Source organism: Bombina bombina, chromosome 1, assembly GCF_027579735.1.
Source record: "Bombina bombina isolate aBomBom1 chromosome 1, aBomBom1.pri, whole genome shotgun sequence".
NCBI lineage: Eukaryota > Metazoa > Chordata > Amphibia > Anura > Bombinatoridae > Bombina > Bombina bombina.
In genome coordinates this window covers 1,389,948,949-1,389,971,256 of record NC_069499.1, presented here as the reverse complement: position 1 = coordinate 1,389,971,256, position 22,308 = coordinate 1,389,948,949, and the positions used below count along the sequence as shown (strand labels likewise).

Here is a 22,308-nt window from a genome sequence, read left to right as displayed (position 1 = left end):
ACTCCATCCGGAGGTGTTTGCTCAACTGGTCCATCGTTGGGGCAAACCAGAACTGGATCTCATGGCGTCTCGCCAGAACGCCAAGCTTCCTTGTTACGGATCCAGGTCCAGGGACCCGGGAGCAACGCTGATAGATGCTCTAGCAGCTCCTTGGTTCTTCAACCTGGCCTATGTGTTTCCACCGTTTCCTCTGCTCCCTCGACTGATTGCCAAAATCAAACAGGAGAGAGCATTGGTGATTCTGATAGCGCCTGCGTGGCCACGCAGGACCTGGTATGCAGACCTAGTGGACATGTCATCTCTTCCACCATGGACTCTGCCTCTGAGGCAGGACCTTCTAATACAAGGTCCTTTCAATCATCCAAATCTAATTTCTCTGAGACTGACTGCATGGAGATTGAACGCTTGATTCTATCAAGGCGTGGCTTCTCCGAGTCAGTCATTGATACCTTAATACAGGCTCGGAAGCCTGTCACCAGGAAAATCTACCATAAGATATGGCGTAAATATCTTTATTGGTGTGAATCCAAGAGTTACTCATGGAGTAAGGTTAGGATTCCTAGGATATTGTCCTTTCTCCAAGAGGGTTTGGACAAAGGCTTATCAGCTAGTTCTTTAAAAGGACAGATCTCTGCTCTGTCTATTTTTTTGCACAAGCGTCTGGCAGAAGTTCCAGACGTCCAGGCATTTTGTCAGGCTTTGGTTAGGATTAAGCCTGTGTTTAAAACTGTTGCTCCCCCATGGAGCTTAAACTTGGTTCTTAAAGTTCTTCAGGGAGTTCCGTTTGAACCCCTTCATTCCATTGATATTAAACTTTTATCTTGGAAAGTTCTGTTTTTGATGGCTATTTCCTCGGCTCGAAGAGTCTCTGAGTTATCTGCCTTACATTGTGATTCTCCTTATCTGATTTTTCATTCAGACAAGGTAGTTCTGCGTACCAAACCTGGGTTTTTACCTAAGGTGGTTTCTAACAGGAATATCAATCAAGAGATTGTTGTTCCATCATTGTGTCCTAATCCTTCTTCAAAGAAGGAACGTCTTTTGCATAATCTGGACGTAGTCCGTGCCTTGAAGTTTTACTTACAGGCTACTAAAGATTTTCGTCAAACATCTGCCCTGTTTGTCGTTTACTCTGGACAGAGGAGAGGTCAAAAAGCTTCGACAACCTCTCTCTCCTTTTGGCTTTGGAGCATAATACGCTTAGCCTATGAGACTGCTGGACAGCAGCCCCCTGAAAGGATTACAGCTCATTCTACTAGAGCTGTGGCTTCCACCTGAGGCCTCTGTTGAACAGATTTGCAAGGCTGCGACTTGGTCTTCGCTTCACACCTTTTCAAAATTTTACAAATTTGACACTTTTGCTTCTTCGGAAGCTGTTTTTGGGAGAAAGGTTCTACAGGCAGTGGTTCCTGCCTTGTCCCTCCCATCATCCGTGTACTTTAGCTTTGGTATTGGTATCCCACAAGTAATGGATGATCCATGGACTGGATACACTTAACAAGAGAAAACATAATTTATGCTTACCTGATAAATTTATTTCTCTTGTAGTGTATCCAGTCCACGGCCCACCCTGTCCTTTTAAGGCAGGTCTAAATTTTAATTAAACTACAGTCACCACTGCACCCTATGGTTTCTCTTTTCTCATCTTGTTTCGGTCGAATGACTGGATATGGCAGTGAGGGGAGGAGCTATATAGCAGCTCTGCTGTGGCTGATCCTCTTGCAACTTCCTGTTGGGAAGGAGAATATCCCACAAGTAATGGATGATCCGTGGACTGGATACACTACAAGAGAAATAAATTTATCAGGTAAGCATAAATTATGTTTTTACATGTTTTCAGCTACTTAACTGCAAAGGGCTCCAATGCACTTATTTATATGCCTATATATGTATGCATATGTATTTATGTGTTTTATGTGTAAATACAGTATGTCTTTAAAAAAATACATTTATACACACACACACATATATATATATATATATATATATATATATATATAGACATATGCATATTTAGACATGTATATGTATGTATCTCTATGTTAAAGCCCTTTCTGCCTTTTTTTCCCCCCGGACACCTGAGATCTCATATCTTTGAGCCCTTATAACTTTTTTAAATAATTTTATTAGCTGGTGTTATTATGAGTGAAACTGTATTGTGAAATGTATTTTTGATGTGTTTTGTGACACTTATTTTTGTTTTGCAAAACAGTTAAAGGGACACTAAACCCAGAAAAAAAAGTGATCTGCAATTGCCACTGCGTTTCTTAGTTTTATCCTTTATGAGAAATCCTATTCTGAAAATGTATTGAATTCCGAACCCACAACACCGGAAATAACTTTGCATCCTCCAATCGAGACCGATAACCCAGGTTATCAAGATGGTGGATTCTTGCTGCTATGTGCATGTGCGATATCCACAACTCGTCATACCATACGTCATACCATACATTGTATGGGTAAATGTGGAGAAAGTGAAAGGATATGCACATGCACAGGTCGATGGATAGAAATGCGCATGCGCATTGTGACAACATCACCAGTTAATGAGATGCACAAATTCAAAATACTTTTGGAAAGTTAGTTGGATCTTGCACAGCCCATATTTGAGGATTGGCTGATATGATGTAATCGCAGAAAATAAAACTTCATTTTTATAATGTTCAGAAACCTTGTTGGACATTTAAAATAGGTACAGTATGTGATGATATATAAACGTGTAGTATATGATATTGATGGTCATTTGGTGCAATAAAACGAAAGTGTTGGAATCCTTTAACCACATCTCTGAGGACACACTAACCCGAGGAGCATTAACTTCATTTGTGCTCAGCTATTTTCGCGTTTACTTTCAACTTGTAATATAAGCGCAATTTAACTTGCGCGCAAACGAATGCAAAAACCCGATATTGCAATCGTGCAAATGTTTGCGCTCCTCTTGTAATCTGGCCCATAGATGGAGACAATCATTTTTACAAAAATAGAATCCTCCAACAGAGCAGTTTATTTTTTAAATTCTATGTTCCTTTAAAAAGACCCCATATAGACTCTAAAAACTGTTCTGTCACCAAGTAAAGTAGAAGATACAGAGGTCATTGTGAAGGTTTCTGTGTGTTATGTATTACAAAGAGCTTTTAGCAACTTAATGTCTTGGTTGAGTTTGATATCCCCGTGATGAATGAAACAGAATGTAGGGTATATCTTAAGTATAATGTGGGCTTAGGATGAAACAGAAGTGACGCTGCTTTCTTAATATGCAGCTTTTAAATATTAATTATTTGGCAGTTACCAAAACTCTTGGGCCCTAAATTAATTGCAATAATTATTTTTGCTTATTTGTGTATATTATGTCTATATATATATATATATATATATATATATATATATATATATATATATATATATATTACCGTCCTAAACTGTGAATAAACGTTACTTACTTTTGTGTTTTTTAACCATTACAAAGATACACTGAGCTCTTTGAATCCCACTATTTTCCAGTGATAATGACAGATGAGGCACTGACATTGCGACGGGCACTGAGGACCAGAAAAAAGCAGGAGCGCCTGCAAAGAATGAAGCAAATGGAGGGAGTGAAATCACTAACTGAGGAGCAGAAGCAGCTTATATTCACTTTAACTACTGCACAAGACAAACACCTAGAGTGCATTTTCACCAAGATGGATGAATACTGTGTAAGTGAGAAATCGATTTTATATACCAGTCTGAATTTAAATGTATTGGAGATTTGTTTGCAAACATTTCAGGATGGATTTCAATGTTACTCACAGACAATTTCACCCTAATGCTTCATATTAAACGGCCTATCTTACATAGGAAGTCCAAAATACCACTCCGGAGACACAGAGAACTTCTGGCCAGTTTCCACTCTGGACCAGCTGTTCTCTGCTGTTCCAGAGTGGTACTTTATCTTTGTAGGGGTTAAACATAGATTTGTAGGCTCAATAGTGATTACATGCTGTAAATGAGAGTATATTGTTTTTTCACTATATGGCCTCTTAATGTTGATTAATGTTGACATTGCTACAGTGAAATATAATGGTAACTGAGTTCTCATGTTTCACTGACTAGACATTATTAGATCCCATGACAACACATATGAGTTAAATGCCATACATTTGAATCACATCACTGGCTACATCACCCCCAAACCACCAAGGAGCACCAAGCATACATAAAGAGAAATATACGTCAGTATTTAATTCCCCTGTAAAATGCGAACATATAGCTAAAGTCAGTTCCAAAGCAGCTATGCACTACTAGGACCTTGCTGAACATATCTGGTGAGCCAATGAGCAAACAGCAGCTAGCTCCCAGTAGTTGATTGCTGCTCCTGAGCCTACCTACGTATTCATTTAAACAACGGATACCAAGAGACCAAAGCAAATATAACAGAAATTAATTGAAAAAACAAATGTTCTTACTGTCAGTTTCCTTTTTCTGAGTCATAGGGGCAGTATCAACAAGTGAGTAAGCAATACATATTGTCTTCCATCTGGAAGCCTCAGGACAGGAACTTACCTGTAAAGAAATAACAGGCTATGACACACCCTCTGTAACTTCCTCCCTTGTCTAAGCCTATTAACCCTATAAAGGGAATCAGAAGTTAAAAGCCAAAGCCACAGGAATGAGTAGAGTACCAAGTAGCTTCTTTACAAATCTGCTCTGGAGAGGCTCCAGGTTCCGTAGCCCAAGTTGTAGAAACAGACCTGGTTAAATGGGCTTTTAAGAGCAATGGAGGATATTTTTCTGAAGATGAATATGCCAAAGCTATAGCCTGTTTGGTCCATCTTGCCAACGAAGATTTGAAAGCTTTTCTTCTTTGATTTTCTTTGAAAAACAATGAACAAGTTATCAGATGATCTCTATGATCGAGTTCCATAATATAAATCGGAAAATGGCTGCAAAAAAATGGAAAGAATGATCTTAGATTATCATAGACAAAAAAATTGGTCTGAAAGAAGGAAGAGGTCAGAGAACCACTTTGTCCTGATGAAAAGAATTATAAAGAGGTTCCCAAGAAAGAGCTTTTAATTTACTTTTACTTTTTGCGGACGTAATTGCTAGCAAAAACACCATCTTCAAATTGATATGCTTCCAAGTAGTATCCTGAAGAGGTTAAAATGAAACTTCACACAAGAAATCCAAAACTACATTGAGATCCCAAGGGTGAACCAATTCAAGAACTTCTGGACGTATAGACAGAAAAGCTATCAATGGGTGCAAACCAATGTCTCTGAGTGACATGGAACCAATTGCAGATACCTGAACTTTCAAGGTGGAAGAGTGTAGAACTTTTTTAAAGTCAGATTGTAGAAATTCAGGAGCCATTTTAGGGTAAATATTCCTTGACTTACACCAAGGAAAATATCTTTCCCAACTGTGATGATATCTCCTTCTGGTTTACGTTTTCTTTTCTTTTTTATCTTGCACCAGTAAAGAAATGAGTGTTTCCAAAACGCCTAAATTCATCAACATTCTCCCTTTTAACAGCCAAGCCGTAGGATGAAAGCTATTCAGGATAGAAATCGACACTGATTCTCCAAGATGTCTGTTTGTAGAGGAATAATTCAAGGCTGACTCAGGGAAAGAGACATGCCCTCTGAAAACCAAGCTCTGCAATGCCAGTAGGGAAGAATTGTAATCACAGTAGCTTTTGTTTTGTCTTATTTTCTTCAAAACTCTTGGAATCAGAGCTATAGGGCAAAATACGTATGCCAGATGAAAGTTCTATGGAACTGATAGGTCATTCAGAATATCTGGATGATCGTGCTTGCAAAGAGAACCATTCTTTTCACATTTCTGTTGATTCTTAAAGGGACACTGAACCCAAATTTTTTTCTTTCGTGATTCAGATAGAGCAATCCAATCACGGCATGGCCTCAGGCAATGACTACCCTGGGGGGAAAGCCGTGATTGGAGGAAGCTGGATTAGTCATTGATGATGTGTGAAGAGAGGATCTCCGGGTGGGGGAAGTTGCTCTGGCTGTGCAAAGAAGAGAGGTAAGTTTTTAATCAAAACGGCTGCTTTGTAAACTTTGACAAATGAAAGTGCCCCTGTTTTTAATAGTATTTTTAAAAAACGGGCTTTCATTCATCAAAGTTTACCTTCACTTTAAAGACTTTCCCTTGAATCCATCTCCATTCCATATGAGCGCACCAACCTAACTTTGAGGCATCTGTTATCACTAGCCAGTCTAGAAACTCTGCAGGAGAGGAATCCAAATGAATTGATCCAGGGAGTTTATTAACAGGTCCCATTGTTTCAGAATATCTCCTTAAAGAGGATACATTTAATGGTTTACCCATAAAGCAGCTGGGATGGCAGCTGTAAGATGTCCCAAAACATGCATCATGTGCCTGATGAAACCTGAGGGATGAATCTGAAGATTGTATATATCTGCAAACATTTTGTAAGTAAAATTTTCTGGCAAATTGAATCCAACTCTACACCTAGAAATTTGATTATTTTTTTTTGACTGGCAAAAGTTGGGACTGTTTCTAATTTATAAGCCATCCATACTCCTGAAATAGCTGAATTGTTCTCTGGAGATGAAGATTTTTTGCCATACTTAATAAAAGAAGGCAGTTGTCTATGTAAGGAATTATATGAACACCATGCTATCAAAGGGAAGCTGTGAAAGCAACCAGTGTTTTTGTAAACACTCTTGGAGCAAATGTTAAATTGAAGGAAAGAGTTCTGAACTGAAAAGGAAATATCTTTCTCATGGACAATAGCGAGATGCAAATATTTCCTGCTTCTTACATTTACAGGAATATGGAGATAGGCATCTTTTAAATCTAGAGCCGTCTTGTTGCAGTATCTGAACTACCAACACAATAGATTCTGTTCTGAATTTTTTTTCACCACATAATGGTTTACTTTCTCTTGTAAGGTGTATCCAGTCCACGGATCATCCATTACTTGTGGAATATTCTCATTCCCAACAGGAAGTTGCAAGAGGATCACCCACAGCAGAGCTGCTATATAGCTCCTCCCCTAACTGTCATATCCAGTCATTCTCTTGCAACTCTCAACAAACATGGAGGTAGTAAGAGAGAAGTGGGGAAATGTAGCTGTTATTTTGCTTCAATCAAGAGTTTATTATTTCTTCTGTTATGTGTGATCAGTCCACGGGTCATCATTACTTCTGGAATATAACTCCTCCCCAACAGGAAATGCAAGAGGATTCACCCAGCAGAGCTGCATATAGCTCCTCCCCTCTACGTCACTCCCAGTCATTCTCTTGCACCCAACGACTAGATAGGATGTGTAAGAGGACTATGGTGATTATTCTTAGTTTTTATGACTTCAATCAAAAGTTTGTTATTTTACAATGACACCGGAGTGTGTTATTGCCTCTCTGGCAGAGTTTGAAGAAGAATCTACCAGAGTTTTACTATGATTTTAGCCGGAGTAGTTAAGATCATATTGCTGTTCTCGGCCATCTGAGGAGAGGTAAAAACTTCAGATCAGGGGACAGCGGGCAGATGAATCTGCATAGAGGTATGTAGCAGTTTTTATTTTCTGACAATGGAATTGATGAGAAAATCCTGCCATACCGATATAATGTCATGTATGTATACTTTGCACTTCAGTATTCTGGGAATGGTACTTCACTGGAATTACTCTGTAAAAAGTACATAAGAATTTTTTTATATGTATTGATTATGTTAAACGTTTTTGCTGGAATGTAGAATCGTTTACATTTAGTGAGGTACTGAGTGAATAAATGTTTGGGCTATTTTTCCACTTGGCAGTTGCTTATTCTAATTATGACAGTTTCGTTTCTCCCTCACTGCTGTGTGTGAGGGGGAGGGGCCGTTTTTGGCGCTCTTTGCTACGCATCAAAATTTCCAGTCAGTTGCTCATTGTATTTCCTGCATGATCCGGTTCATCTCTACAGAACTCAGGGGTCTTCAAAACTTCTTTTGAGGGAGGTAGATTCTCTCAGCAGAGCTGTGAGAATTATATATTGACTGTGATAAAAAACGTTACTCTGTAATTTAATTAATTTTGCTTTGCTAATGGGAAACCTTTGCTAAAGTTGTGTTGTTTACAAGGATTGATGCTATAACTGTTTTTCAGTTTATTATTTCAACTGTCATTAATCGTTTAGTGTTTCTTTGAGGCACAGTACGTTTTTATTAAATAAAATTGTAGCCAAGTTGCAAGTTTATTTGCTAGTGTGTTGAACATGTCTGATTCAGAGGAAGATACCTGTGTCATTTGTTCCAATGCCAAGGTGGAGCCCAATAGAAATTTATGTACTAACTGTATTGATGCTACTTTAAATAAAAGCCAATCTGTACAAATTGAACAAATTTCACCTAACAGCGAGGGGAGAGTTATGCCGACTAACTCGCCTCACATGTCAGTACCTGCATCTCCCGCTCGGGAGGTGCGTGATATTGTGGCGCCCAATACATCTGGGCGGCCATTACAGATAACATTACAAGATATGGCTACTGTTATGACTGAAGTTTTGGCTAAATTACCAGAACTAAGAGGCAAGCGTGATCACTCTGGGGTGAGAACAGAGTGCGCTGATAATACTAGGGCCATGTCTGATACTGCGTCACAGCTTGCAGAGCATGAGGACGGAGAGCTTCATTCTGTGGGTGACGGTTCTGATCCAAACAGATTGGATTCAGATATTTCAAATTTTAAATTTAAATTGGAGAACCTCCGTGTATTACTAGGGGAGGTTTTAGCGGCTCTGAATGATTGTAACACAGTTGCAATACCAGAGAAAATGTGTAGGTTGGATAAATATTTTGCGGTACCGGCGAGTACTGATGTTTTTCCTATACCTAAGAGACTTACTGAAATTGTTACTAAGGAGTGGGATAGACCCGGTGTGCCGTTCTCACCCCCTCCAATATTTAGAAAAATGTTTCCAATAGACGCCACCACACGGGACTTATGGCAAACGGTCCCTAAGGTGGAGGGAGCAGTTTCTACCTTAGCTAAGCGTACCACTATCCCGGTTGAGGATAGCTGTGCTTTTTCAGATCCAATGGATAAAAAACTAGAGGGTTACCTTAAGAAAATGTTTGTTCAACAAGGTTTTATATTGCAACCCCTTGCATGCATCGCGCCGGTCACGGCTGCTGCAGCATTCTGGATTGAATCTCTGGAAGAGAACATTAGTTCAGCTACGCTGGACGAGATTACGGACAGGTTTAGAGTCCTTAAACTAGCTAATTCTTTCATTTCGGAAGCCGTAGTACATTTAACCAAACTTACGGCTAAGAATTCAGGATTCGCCATTCAGGCACGCAGAGCACTGTGGCTAAAATCCTGGTCAGCTGATGTTACTTCTAAATCTAAATTGCTTAATATACCTTTCAAGGGACAGACCTTATTCGGGCCCGGGTTGAAGGAGATTATCGCTGACATTACAGGAGGTAAAGGCCATGCCCTGCCTCAGGACAAAGCCAAAGCTAAGACTAGACAGTCTAATTTTCGTTCCTTTCGTAATTTCAAAGCAGGAGCAGCATCAACTTCCTCTGCACCAAAACAGGAAGGAGCTGTTGCTCGTTACAGACAAGGCTGGAGACCTAATCAGTCCTGGAACAAGGGCAAGCAGGCCAGGAAACCTGCTGCTGCCCCTAAGACAGCATGAATCGAGGGCCCCCGATCCGGGACCGGATCTGGTGGGGGGCAGACTTTCTCTCTTCGCCCAGGCTTGGGCAAGAGATGTTCAGGATCCCTGGGCGCTAGAGATCATATCTCAGGGATACCTTCTGGACTTCAAATTCTCTCCCCCAAGAGGGAGATTTCATCTGTCAAGGTTGTCAACAAACCAAATAAATAAAGAGGCGTTTCTACGCTGCGTACAAGATCTTTTATTAATGGGAGTGATCCATCCGGTTCCGCGGTCGGAACAAAGACAAGGGTTTTACTCAAATCTGTTTGTAGTTCCCAAAAAAGAGGGAACTTTCAGGCCAATCTTGGATTTAAAGATCCTAAACAAATTCCTAAGAGTTCCATCGTTCAAAATGGAAACTATTCGGACAATTTTACCCATGATCCAAAAAGGTCAGTACATGACCACAGTGGATTTAAAGGATGCTTACCTTCACATACCGATTCACAAGGATCATTACCGGTATCTAAGGTTTGCCTTTCTAGACAGGCATTACCAATTTGTAGCTCTTCCATTCGGATTGGCTACGGCTCCAAGAATCTTCACAAAGGTTCTGGGTACTCTTCTAGCGGTCCTAAGACCGCGAGGAATTTCGGTAGCTCCATACCTGGACGACATTCTGATACAAGCTCCAAGCTTTCAAACTGCCAAGTCTCATACAGAGTTAGTACTGGCATTTCTAAGGTCGCATGGATGGAAGGTGAACGAAAAGAAGAGTTCTCTCTTTCCACTCACAAGAGTTCCCTTCTTGGGGACTCTGATAGATTCTGTAGAAATGAAGATTTACCTGACAGAAGACAGGTTAACAAAGCTTCAAAATGTATGCCGTGTCCTTCATTCCATTCAACACCCGTCAGTAGCTCAATGCATGGAGGTGATCGGCTTAATGGTAGCGGCAATGGACATAGTACCTTTTGCTCGCCTACATCTCAGACCTCTGCAATTGTGCATGCTAAGACAGTGGAATGGGGATTACTCAGATTTGTCCCCTACTCTGAATCTGGATCAAGAGACCAGAAATTCTCTTCTATGGTGGCTTTATCGGCCACATCTATCCAGGGGGATGCCATTCAGCAGGCCAGACTGGACAATTGTAACAACAGACGCCAGCCTACTAGGTTGGGGCGCTGTCTGGAATTCTCTGAAGGCTCAGGGTTTATGGAATCAGGAGGAGAGCCTCCTTCCAATAAACATTCTGGAATTGAGAGCAGTTCTCAATGCCCTTCTGGCTTGGCCCCAGTTAACAACTCGGGGGTTCATCAGGTTTCAGTCGGACAACATCACGACTGTAGCTTACATCAACCATCAGGGAGGGACAAGGAGCTCCCTAGCAATGATGGAAGTATCAAAGATAATTCGCTGGGCAGAGTCTCACTCTTGCCACCTGTCAGCAATCCACATCCCGGGAGTGGAGAACTGGGAGGCGGATTTCTTGAGTCGTCAGACTTTTCATCCGGGGGAGTGGGAACTTCATCCGGAGGTCTTTGCCCAAATACTTCGACGCTGGGGCAAACCAGAGATAGATCTCATGGCGTCTCATCAGAACGCCAAACTTCCTCGCTACGGGTCCAGATCCAGGGATCCGGGAGCGGTTCTGATAGATGCTTTGACAGCACCTTGGACCTTCGGGATGGCTTATGTGTTTCCACCCTTCCCGATGCTTCCTCGATTGATTGCCAGAATCAAACAGGAGAGAGCATCAGTGATTCTAATAGCGCCTGCATGGCCACGCAGGACTTGGTATGCAGATCTAGTGGACATGTCATCCTGTCCACCTTGGTCTCTACCTCTAAAACAGGACCTTCTGATTCAGGGTCCATTCAAACATCAAAATCTAACTTCTCTGAAGCTGACTGCTTGGAAATTGAACGTTTGATTTTATCAAAACGTGGTTTTTCTGAGTCGGTTATTGATACCCTGATACAGGCTAGGAAGCCTGTTACCAGAAGGATTTACCATAAGATATGGCGTAAATACCTATCCTGGTGCGAATCCAAAGGTTACTCTTGGAGTAAGGTTAGGATTCCTAGGATATTGTCCTTTCTACAAGAAGGTTTAGAAAAGGGTTTATCGGCTAGTTCATTAAAGGGACAGATCTCAGCTCTGTCCATTTTGTTGCACAAGCGTCTGTCAGAAATTCCAGACGTCCAGGCTTTTTGTCAAGCTTTAGCTAGGATCAAGCCTGTGTTTAAAACTGTTGCTCCGCCATGGAGTTTAAACCTGGTTCTTAACGTTTTACAAGGAGTTCCGTTTGAACCCCTTCATTCCATTGATATAAAGTTGTTATCTTGGAAAGTTCTATTTTTAACGGCTATTTCTTCGGCTCGGAGAGTCTCTGAGTTATCAGCCCTACATTGTGATTCTCCTTATTTGATTTTTCATTCAGATAAGGTAGTTCTGCGTACAAAACCTGGGTTCTTACCTAAGGTAGTCACTAACAGGAACATCAATCAGGAGATCGTTGTTCCTTCTTTGTGCCCGAATCCTTCTTCAAAGAAGGAACGTCTTCTGCACAATCTGGATGTAGTTCGTGCCCTCAAGTTCTATTTGCAGGCAACTAAGGAATTTCGACAAACGTCTTCCCTGTTTGTCGTGTACTCTGGTCAGAGGAGAGGTCAAAAGGCTTCGGCTACCTCTCTTTCCTTCTGGCTTCGTAGCATAATTCGTTTAGCCTATGAGACTGCTGGACAGCAGCCTCCTGAAAGAATTACAGCTCATTCTACTAGAGCTGTGGCTTCCACTTGGGCCTTTAAGAATGAGGCCTCTGTTGAACAGATTTGCAAGGCTGCAACTTGGTCTTCGCTCCATACTTTTTCAAAATTTTACAAATTTGACACTTTTGCTTCTTCGGAGGCTATTTTTGGGAGAAAGGTTCTTCAGGCAGTGGTTCCTTCTGTATAATGAGCCTGCCTAGCCCTCCCGTCATCCGTGTACTTTTGCTTTGGTATTGGTATCCCAGAAGTAATGATGACCCGTGGACTGATCACACATAACAGAAGAAAACATAATTTATGCTTACCTGATAAATTCCTTTCTTCTGTTGTGTGATCAGTCCACGGCCCGCCCTGTTTTTTAAGGCAGATAAATATTTTTTAAATTATACTACAGTCACCACTTCACCCTTGGTTTCTCCTTTCTCGTTGGTCCTTGGTCGAATGACTGGGAGTGACGTAGAGGGGAGGAGCTATATGCAGCTCTGCTGGGTGAATCCTCTTGCATTTCCTGTTGGGGAGGAGTTATATTCCAGAAGTAATGATGACCCGTGGACTGATCACACAACAGAAGAAAGGAATTTATCAGGTAAGCATAAATTTTGTTTTTTAAATAGTACCGGAGTTGTGCTATTTTGTTCCAGGCAGGAAAAAAGAAGAACCTGCCTGTGATTTCTATGATCTTAGCAGGTTGTAACTAAGATCCATTGCTGTTCTCACACATGACTGAAGAGAGAGATAACTTCAGCGGGGGAATGGCGTGCAGGTTATCCTGCTATGAGGTATGTGCAGTTAATATTTTTCTAGAAGATGTGAAGGCTAGAAAATGCTGCTGATACCAAATTTATGTAAGGTAAGCGTGAATACAGTGATTTAATAGCAACTGGTATCATGCTTACTTTCTGAGGTAATACTCTTTTATATTTACAATATAAAACGTTTGCTGGCATGTTTAAACGTTTTTATATATACTTTGGTGATAAAACTTTATTGGGGCCTAGTTTTTTTCCACATGGCTGGCTTAAATTTGCCTAGAAACAGTTTCCTGAGGCTTTCCACTGTGTTACTATGAGTGGGAGGGGCCTAGTCTAGCGCTTTTTTGCGCATTGACTATTACAGACTGAGACATCCAGCTTCCTCCAGGAGCCCCCTGAATGCTATATGACATCTCTAAAGGGCTCTTAGGCTTCCAAAATCGTTTGTTGGGGAAGGTAGGCCCACAGCAAAGCTGTGGCAGTTTGGTGTGACTGTTAAAAAACGTCTATATCGTTTTTTTGGTCCGTTTTTTGAACTAAGGGGTTAATCATCCATTTGCAAGTGGGTGTAATGCTCTGTTAGCTTATTATACACACTGTAAAAAAAATTCACTGTTTTTCAAATTCTGGCAAAATTTGTTTCTCTTAAAGGCACAGTAATGTTTTTTATATTTGCTTGTTAACTTGATTTAAAGTGTTTTCCAAGCTTGCTAGTCTCATTTCTAGTCTGTATAAACATGTCTGACATAGAGGAAACTCCTTGTTCATTATGTTTAAAAGCCATGGTGGAACCCCCTCTTAGAATGTGTACCAAATGTACTGATTTCACTTTAAGCAATAAAGATCATATTCTGTCTTTAAAAAAATTATCACCAGAGGGATCTGACGAGGGGGAAGTTATGCTCTAACTCTCCCCACGTGTCAGATCCTTTGACTCCCGCTCAAGGGACTCACGCTCAAATGGCGCCAAGTACATCCAGGGCACCCATAGCGTTTACTTTACAAGACATGGCGGCAGTCATGGATAATACACTGTCAGCGGTATTAGCCAGACTACCTGTATTTAGAGGAAAGCGAGATAGCTCTGGAGTTAGACGAAATACAGAGCATACTGACGCTTTAAGAACTATGTCTGATACTGCCTCACAATATGCAGAAGCTGAAGAAGGAGAGCTTCTTTCAGGTGGGTGATGTTTCTGACTCAGGGAAGATGATGCAACCTGATTCTGATATTTCTACATTTAAATTTAAGCTTGAACACCTCCGCGTGTTACTCAGGGAGGTTTTAGCTGCTCTGAATGACTGTGATACAATTGCAGTGCCAGAGAAATTGTGTAGACTGGATAAATACTATGCAGTGCCGGTGTGCACTGATGTTTTTCCAATACCTAAAAGGTTTACAGAAATTATTACTAAGGAATGGGATAGACCAGGTGTGCCATTCTCTCCCCCTCCTATTTTTAGAAAAATGTTTCCAATAGACGCCACCACACGGGACATATGGCAGACAGTTCCTAAGGTGGAGGGAGCCGTTTCTACTCTAGCAAAGCGTACTACTATCCCTGTCGAGGACAGTTGTGCTTTATTAGATCCAATGGATAAAAAGTTAGAGGGTTACCTTAAGAAAATGTTTATTCAACAAGGTTTTATCCTACAGCCCCTTGCATGCATTGCGCCTGTCACTGCTGCTGCGGCGTTCTGGTTTGAGTCTCTGGAAGAGACTTTACAGGTAGAGATCCATTGGATGAAATACTTGACAAGCTTAGAGCACTTAAGCTAGCCAATTCTTTTGTTTCTGATGCCATTGTTCATTTGACTAAGAATTCTGGTTTTGCTATCCAGGCGCGCAGAGCGCTATGGCTTAAATCATGGTCAGCTGACGTTACTTCAAAATCGAAGCTACTTAACATTCCCTTCAAGGGGCAGAACCTATTCAGGCCTGGTTTGAAGGAGATTATTGTTGATATCACTGGAGGAAAAGGTCATGCCCTTCCTCAGGATAGGTCCAAACCAAGGGCCCAACAGTCTAATTTTCGTGCCTTTCGAAACTTCAAGGCAAGTGCGACATCAACTTCCTCTAATGCAAAACAAGAGGGAACTTTTGCTCAGTCCAAGTCGGTCTGGAGACCTAACCAGACCTGGAACAAGGGTAAGCAGGCCAAAAAGCCTGCTGCTGCCTCTAAGACAGCATGAAGGAACGGTCCCCTATCCGGTAACGGATCTAGTAGGGGGCAGACTTTCGCTCTTCGCCCAGGCGTGGGCAAGAGATGTCCAGGATCCCTGGGCGTTGGAAATTATATCCCAGGGATATCTTCTGGACTTCAAGACTTCCCCCCCAAAAGGGAGATTTCACCTTTCACAATTATCTGCAAACCAGATAAAGAGAGAGGCATTTTTACACTGTGTACAAGACCTCCTAGTTATGGGAGTGATCCATCCAGTTCCAAAGGAGGAACAGGGACTGTGATTTTACTCAAATCTGTTTGTGGTTCCCAAAAAAGAGGGAACCTTCAGACGAATTTTGGATCTAAAGATCTTAAACAAATTCCTCAGAGTTCCATCATTCAAGATGGAGACTATTCGTACCATCCTACCTATGATCCAGGAGGGTCAATACATGACTACTGTGGATTTAAAGGATGCTTATCTGCACATTCCGATACACAAAGATCATCATCGGTTTCTCAGGTTTGCCTTCCTAGACAGGCACTACCAGTTTGTAGCTCTTCCCTTTGGGTTAGCTACAGCCCCAAGAATTTTTACGAAGGTTCTGGGGTCGCTTCTGGCGGTCCTAAGGCCACGGGGCATAGCAGTGGCCCCTTAGTTAGACGACATCCTGATTCAGGCGTCAAACTTCCAAATTGCCAAGTCTCATACGGACATAGTGTTGGCATTTCTGAGGTCGCATGGGTGGAAGGTGAACGAGAAAAAGAGTTCTCTATCCCCCCTCACAAGAGTTTCCTTCCTAGGGACTCTGATAGATTCTGTAGAAATGAAAATTTACCTGACGGAGTCCAGGTTATCAAAACTTCTAAATTCCTGCCGTGTTCTTTATTCCATTCCCTCGCCCTTCGGTGGCTCAGTGCATGGAAGTAATCGGCTTAATGGTAGCGGCAATGGACATAGTGCCATTTGCACTCCTACATCTCAGACCGCTGCAACTATGCATGCTCAGTCAGTGGAATGGGGATTACACAGATTTGTCCCCTTTACTGAATCTGGACCAAGAGACCAGGGATTCTCTTCTCTGGTGGCTATCTCGGGTCCATCTGTCCAAAGGTATGACCTTTCGCAGGCCAGATTGGACAATTGTAACGACAGATGCCAGCCTTCTAGGTTGGGGTGCAGTCTGGAACTCCCTGAAGGCTCAGGGATCGTGGACTCAGGAGGAGTCACTCCTTCCAATAAACATTCTGGAACTAAGAGCGATATTCAATGCTCTTCAGGCTTGGCCTCAGTTAGCGACAATGAGGTTCATCAGATTTCAGTCGGACAACATCACGACTGTGGCTTACATCAACCATCAAGGGGGAACAAGGAGTTCCCTAGCGATGTTAGAAGTCTCAAAGATAATTCGCTGGGCAGAGATTCACTCTTGCCACCTATCAGCTATCCATAAACCAGGTGTAGAGAACTGGGAGGCGGATTTTCTAAGTCAACAAACTTATCATCCGGGGGAGTGGGAACTCCATCCGGAGGTGTTTGCACAATTGGTTCATCGTTGGGGCAAACCAGAACTGGATCTCATGGCGTCTCGCCAGAACGCCAAGCTTCCTTGTTACGGATCCAGGTCCAGGGACCCCAAGGCAACGCTGATAGATGCTCTAGCAGCGCCTTGGTCCTTCAACCTGGCTTATGTGTTTCCACCGTTTCCTCTGCTCCCTCGTCTGATTGCCAAAGTCAAGCAGGAGAGAGCATCGGTGATCTTGATAGCGCCTGCGTGGCCACGCAAGACTTGGTATGCAGATCTGGTGGACATGTCATCCTTTCCACCATGGACTCTGCCGCTGAGACAGGACCTTCTACTTCAAGGTCCTTTCAACCATCCAAATCTAATTTCTCTGAGGCTGACTGCCTGGAGATTGAACGCTTGATTTTATCAAAGCGTGGTTTCTCCGAGTCAGTCATTGATACCTTAATACAGGCACGAAAGCCTGTCACCAGGAAAATCTATCATAAGATATGGCGTAAATATCTTTAGTGGTGTGAATCCAAGGGCTACTCATGGAGTAAGGTCAGGATTCTCAGGATATTATCTTTTCTCCAAGAAGGATTGGAGAAAGGATTGTCAGCTAGTTCCTTAAAGGGACAGATTTCTGCGCTATATATTCTTTTGCACAAGCGTCTGGCGGATGTCCCAGACGTTCAGGCATTTTGTCAGGCTTTAGTTAAAATCAAGCCTGTGTTTAAACAAGTTGCTCCACCTTGGAGCTTAAATTTGGTTCTTAAAGTTCTTCAGGGGGTTCCGTTTGAACCTCTTCATTCCATAGATATCAAACTTTTATCTTGGAAAGTTCTTTTTTTGGTAGCTATTTCCTCGGCTCTTAGAGTTTCCGAGTTATCTGCTTTACATTGGGATTCTCCTTATCTGATCTTCCATGCAGATAAGGTAGTTCTGCGTACCAAACCTGGGTTTTTACCTAAGGTGGTATCTAATAGGAATATCAATCAGGAGATTGTTGTTCCTTCTTTGTGTCCTAATCCTTCTTCAAAGAAGGAACGTCTATTACACAATCTGGACATGGTTCGTGCTTTAAAATTTTACTTACAAGCTACTAAAGATTTTCGTCAAACATCTGCTTTGTTTGTTGTCTACTCTGGACAGAGGAGAGGTCAAAAGGCTTCGGCAACCTCTCTTTCTTTTTGGCTAAGAAGCATAATCCGCTTAGCCTATGAGACTGCTGGCCAGCAGCCTCCAGAAAGGATTGCAGATCATTCTACTAGAGCTGTGGCTTCCACATGGGCCTTTAAAAATGAGGCTTCTGTTGAACAGATTTGCAAGGCGGCGACTTGGTCTTCGCTTCATACTTTTTCAAAATTCTACAAATTTGATACTTTTGCTTCTTCGGAGGCTATTTTTGGGAGAAAGGTTTTACAGGCAGTGGTTCCTTCCGTTTAAGTACCTGCCTTGTCCCTCCCTTCATCCGTGTACTTTAGCTTTGGTATTGGTATCCCACAAGTAATGGATGATCCGTGGACTGGATACACCTTACAAGAGAAAACATAATTTATGCTTACCTGATAAATTTATTTCTCTTGTGGTGTATCCAGTCCATGGCCCGCCCTGTCATTTTAAGGCAGGTGTTTTTTAATTTTAAACTACAGTCACCACTGCACCCTATGGTTTCTCCTTTCTCTGTTTGTTTTCGGTCGAATGACTGGATATGGCAGTTAGGGCAGGAGCTATATAGCAGCTCTGCTGTGGGTGATCCTCTTGCAACTTCCTTTTGGGATTGAGAATATCCCACAAGTAATGGATGATCCGTGGACTGGATACACCACAAGAGAAATAAATTTATCAGGTAAGCATAAATTCTGTTTTTTCAGATCTAGAATAGGCTTGAAAGAACCATTTGGATATTGAATTTAGGATTGACTTGAAATTAAGACATTTTTGGCTGGAGAAGAGCAAAACTTGATTAAATGACCTGAACGCACAATTTTTAGCACCCAAGAATCTGAAGTTATTTTTTCACACATTTGAAAAAGATTTTGAAATCAACCTCTTACAGCCTCCTTGGCATCAGAATTTCTTTACCAGTCTCTGTTTATCGTTTAGATTGCTTGAGAACATGTGCCTTTGACAAAACCCTCTCTATCTTCTAAAACAGGGATGGGGAAAATTGGCCCTCTAGATGTTTCAGAACTACATTTCCCATGATGCTCAACTGGACTTCAGAGTGCCTAAGCATCATGGGCAATGTAGTTCTGTAACATCAGGAGTGCCAAGGTTCCCCATCCCAGTTCTAAAAGAAGGCCTAAAGCTAGGCTTGGGAGCAAACACAGCTCTGTTCCATTATTCTCTACTTGCTTCTTGAGGAAGTGCTTTCTTCCCTTCTGCCAGCTGCTGCAAAACATCTTGTAAAGCCTTTCCAAAAAGTATTCCTGGTTCAAAAGGAAAGTTGCAAAGGGCAACAAACAACAAAACTCTGCTATTGCAGTCAAAGAGGTTTTGATTGTGAAAAAAATGGCCTAAACAATTTTAATGTTTTTTGTCTATTGGAGCTTTTAAATCAGAAAGATTGCCAAAAGGCAATTTTTACTCAGCTGCACAATAGGCATGTCCACTTGGGAATATTTCTAATAATAATTGGAAAAATAACTTTAAATCTCTTCCCTAAAAAAAGCTTTTTGTCTAAGAATTTCCACTCTCTCTGTATAACTTGAAAAAAGAAGGATAAGAACAGGAAAACCTTTTGTTTTTAAGGAACAGACCCCAAATCTGAAACTGGAGGATCCAAAACAATAGTAGCTTTTTTAAGTCAATTGAAAAATATCCTGATAATGAAAAATGGCTAAATTATTTTCCTCATTTGATGAAAATTCAGAAAAAAAAAATTATATAATCAAAATCTAACTCAGAAGACTCTTCTTCCTCTAAATCTATACAAAAATGTGTGGGATGCAGGACCATGCCCAGAACTGCTAAGCTCTTGAGAGACTGATTAAAGGGACATAATACTCATATGCTAAATCACTTGAAACTGATGCAGTATAACTGTAAAAAGCTGACAGGAAAATATCACCTGAGCATCTCTATGTAAAAAAGGAAGATATTTTACCTCACAATCTCCTCAGCTCAGCAGAGTAAGTTCTGTGTAAAAAGTTATACTCAACTGCTCCCAGCTGCAGGTAAAAAAAATTAAAAAAATGAAGAAATGAACAGCAGCCAATCAGCATCAGCAGTGCTGAGGTCATGAACTCTTACTGTGATCTCATGAGATTTGACTTAACTCTCATGAGATTTCATAGTAAGCTTCCTTTACCTGATTGGTGAAATAATATGAGAGTGCACAATGCTAGTCCCTGCAGATGTCCCAGGACAAACACACTAAAATGCTGCTTAGAAATCCTTTACAATGGGAGGTGGCTACTGAGGAACTTTTAAGGTAAAATATCTTTCTTTTTTACATAGAGATGTTCAAGTGATATTTTCTAATCAGCTTTTTACAGCTATGCTGCATCACTTTCAAGTGTTTAAACATTTGGGTATTATGGCCCTTTAAATGGCTGCCTGTCTCACATCTGCAAATGTTTTTGTAAATTATCCTGTAACCATTCTACAAATGCAGATACCTCTGATTTTCTAGCAGCATCACCAGCATCTTTTGAACAGACATTGCACAACTTTTCCTTAAACCCTTCTGGTAAAGGTTGTGAACAGGTGTTGCAGGGCTATTGATTTTGCTTACATGAATACATGAAGCTTTGCCTTTCTCAGCCGAACCTGCAGTAGAAGTGGGCATCCTAAAAATAAGATGGCAAAACTACCATAAAAAGAGCTAACAAAAACGGCAAAATTTTTTAAACAGGCTAACAACGAAGGAAAAAAGCTTCTTACCTGAAAACCTCATGCAGAGTGGAGGGTGGTAGGCTAGAAGCACTGGTGCGAAACACAAATCCTTGTTTGCATGCACATGTATGATGTCACCATAGGCAGAATGGAATACTACCCCATTCGCGTTTTAACCAACTGGGAACCCGTGTACAGGCAATCTCCTTCGCTTCCAGTGATGTACCCCATGCTGCCTCCAGGATCCTGAGGAAGAAAAAAGGAAAATACACTGCTGCCCTTGAAACAGCCCATGCATTCTCCTCCACTGTGGACCTTATTCAAAGTTAAGGGTGAACAGGTAGAGATAAAGAGGTTACAAGGTGGGGGGTTCATAACCTCTCTGTTATTTGTTTACTGGTAACTTCCTGTCCTGAGGCTTAAAGAAGAGGACAATACCTACTCGGTACTGCCACTTGATATCTACTAAAATTAAATCTACTAAAATCGCATGGTCTTTGTGAACCATGATAGTTTAATTTTGAGTTTGATGTTCCTTTAAAGGATTACTTTCTGTTATAATTTTTAAGCTAAACAACTAACATATTAAAGTTAATAAACATTAATTAAAACCTACTGACCTATATTTTCTCCAAAACGAAGTTTCATAACGTTATAAAAGTTATATATTTTATTCCCCGATGATGTCACGTTATCCTGCCCACTATTTTCAGCACTGAGTGTTCAAAATACTTAAACCAATAACTTTGTGTTTAAAGCGCCATTTTGAAACCTAGGTATTGTAAACGGATTGGTACAGAGCAAAGGATACCCACGGAGTGGGTTTGGAAAACAATAAAATTTGCAGACAAGATTTCTGATATACGGTAGAGATATGTTAATGAAATGCTGTTGATAAAAAGCGTATTTGGGGTAGTTAGTTAGTAACAGGCATAGAAAATATTTACTTACAGTGGCCCTTTAAGTTCTGGTAACTTCCTATTACAGTTTTGAAACTATTTTGACTTCAAGGTGTTGTGAAACTGACCTGAGCTACTTTTCTTGATAAACTTAATGAGACATGAAACCTAATTTCTATTTCTTTCATGATTCAGATAGAGCATGGGATTTTAAACGACTTTCCAATTTACATATATTATCTCATTTGTTTTGTTCTTTTGGTATCCTTTGTTAAAGAATATACATAAGTAGACTCAGAAGCTGCTAATTGGGGGCTGCACATATATGTCTCATGTTATTGGCTCACCCAATGTGTTCAGCTAGCTCCCAGTAGTGTTTTGGTGCTTCTTCAACAAAGGAGAAGAGAACAAAGCAAATTAAATAATAGAAGTCAATTGGAACATTGTTTAAAATTGTATTCTCTATCTGACTTATGAAAGAAAAATTTTGGGTTTCAAGTTCCTTTAAGTGACCACTCCATGGTTCATTTAGTAATGCATATATTAACACCTTCCTACCGGGACTCCTTTGTCTAACAAAGTTCTGATGTAAACAAAAGAATAAAAATTTAAATCACGCGATCATTAATGCAATCGCGTGATTTTTATGATGGGATCGGATCAGAGGGGACTGCCTTCGCTAGGCATGACCGCAGCCCGTGATCCCATATGGGAAGCAGCTATTGTTTCAGGACAGCCAAACGGCTAGGAATGGAA

At 41.1% G+C, this 22,308-nt stretch overlaps 1 protein-coding gene across 4 annotated transcripts in view; it reads left to right on the top strand.

The window, feature by feature from the left end:
- NR1I3 (nuclear receptor subfamily 1 group I member 3) overlaps positions 1-22,308 on the top strand; it is a 174,768-nt gene that overhangs the window by 91,388 nt on the left and 61,072 nt on the right. For all 4 annotated transcript variants that reach the window (XM_053704666.1, XM_053704675.1, XM_053704670.1 and 1 more), the window contains one exon: positions 3,502-3,695. In XM_053704666.1, the coding sequence (XP_053560641.1) occupies positions 3,502-3,695 (194 nt within the window). The remainder of the gene's footprint in view (positions 1-3,501; positions 3,696-22,308) is intronic.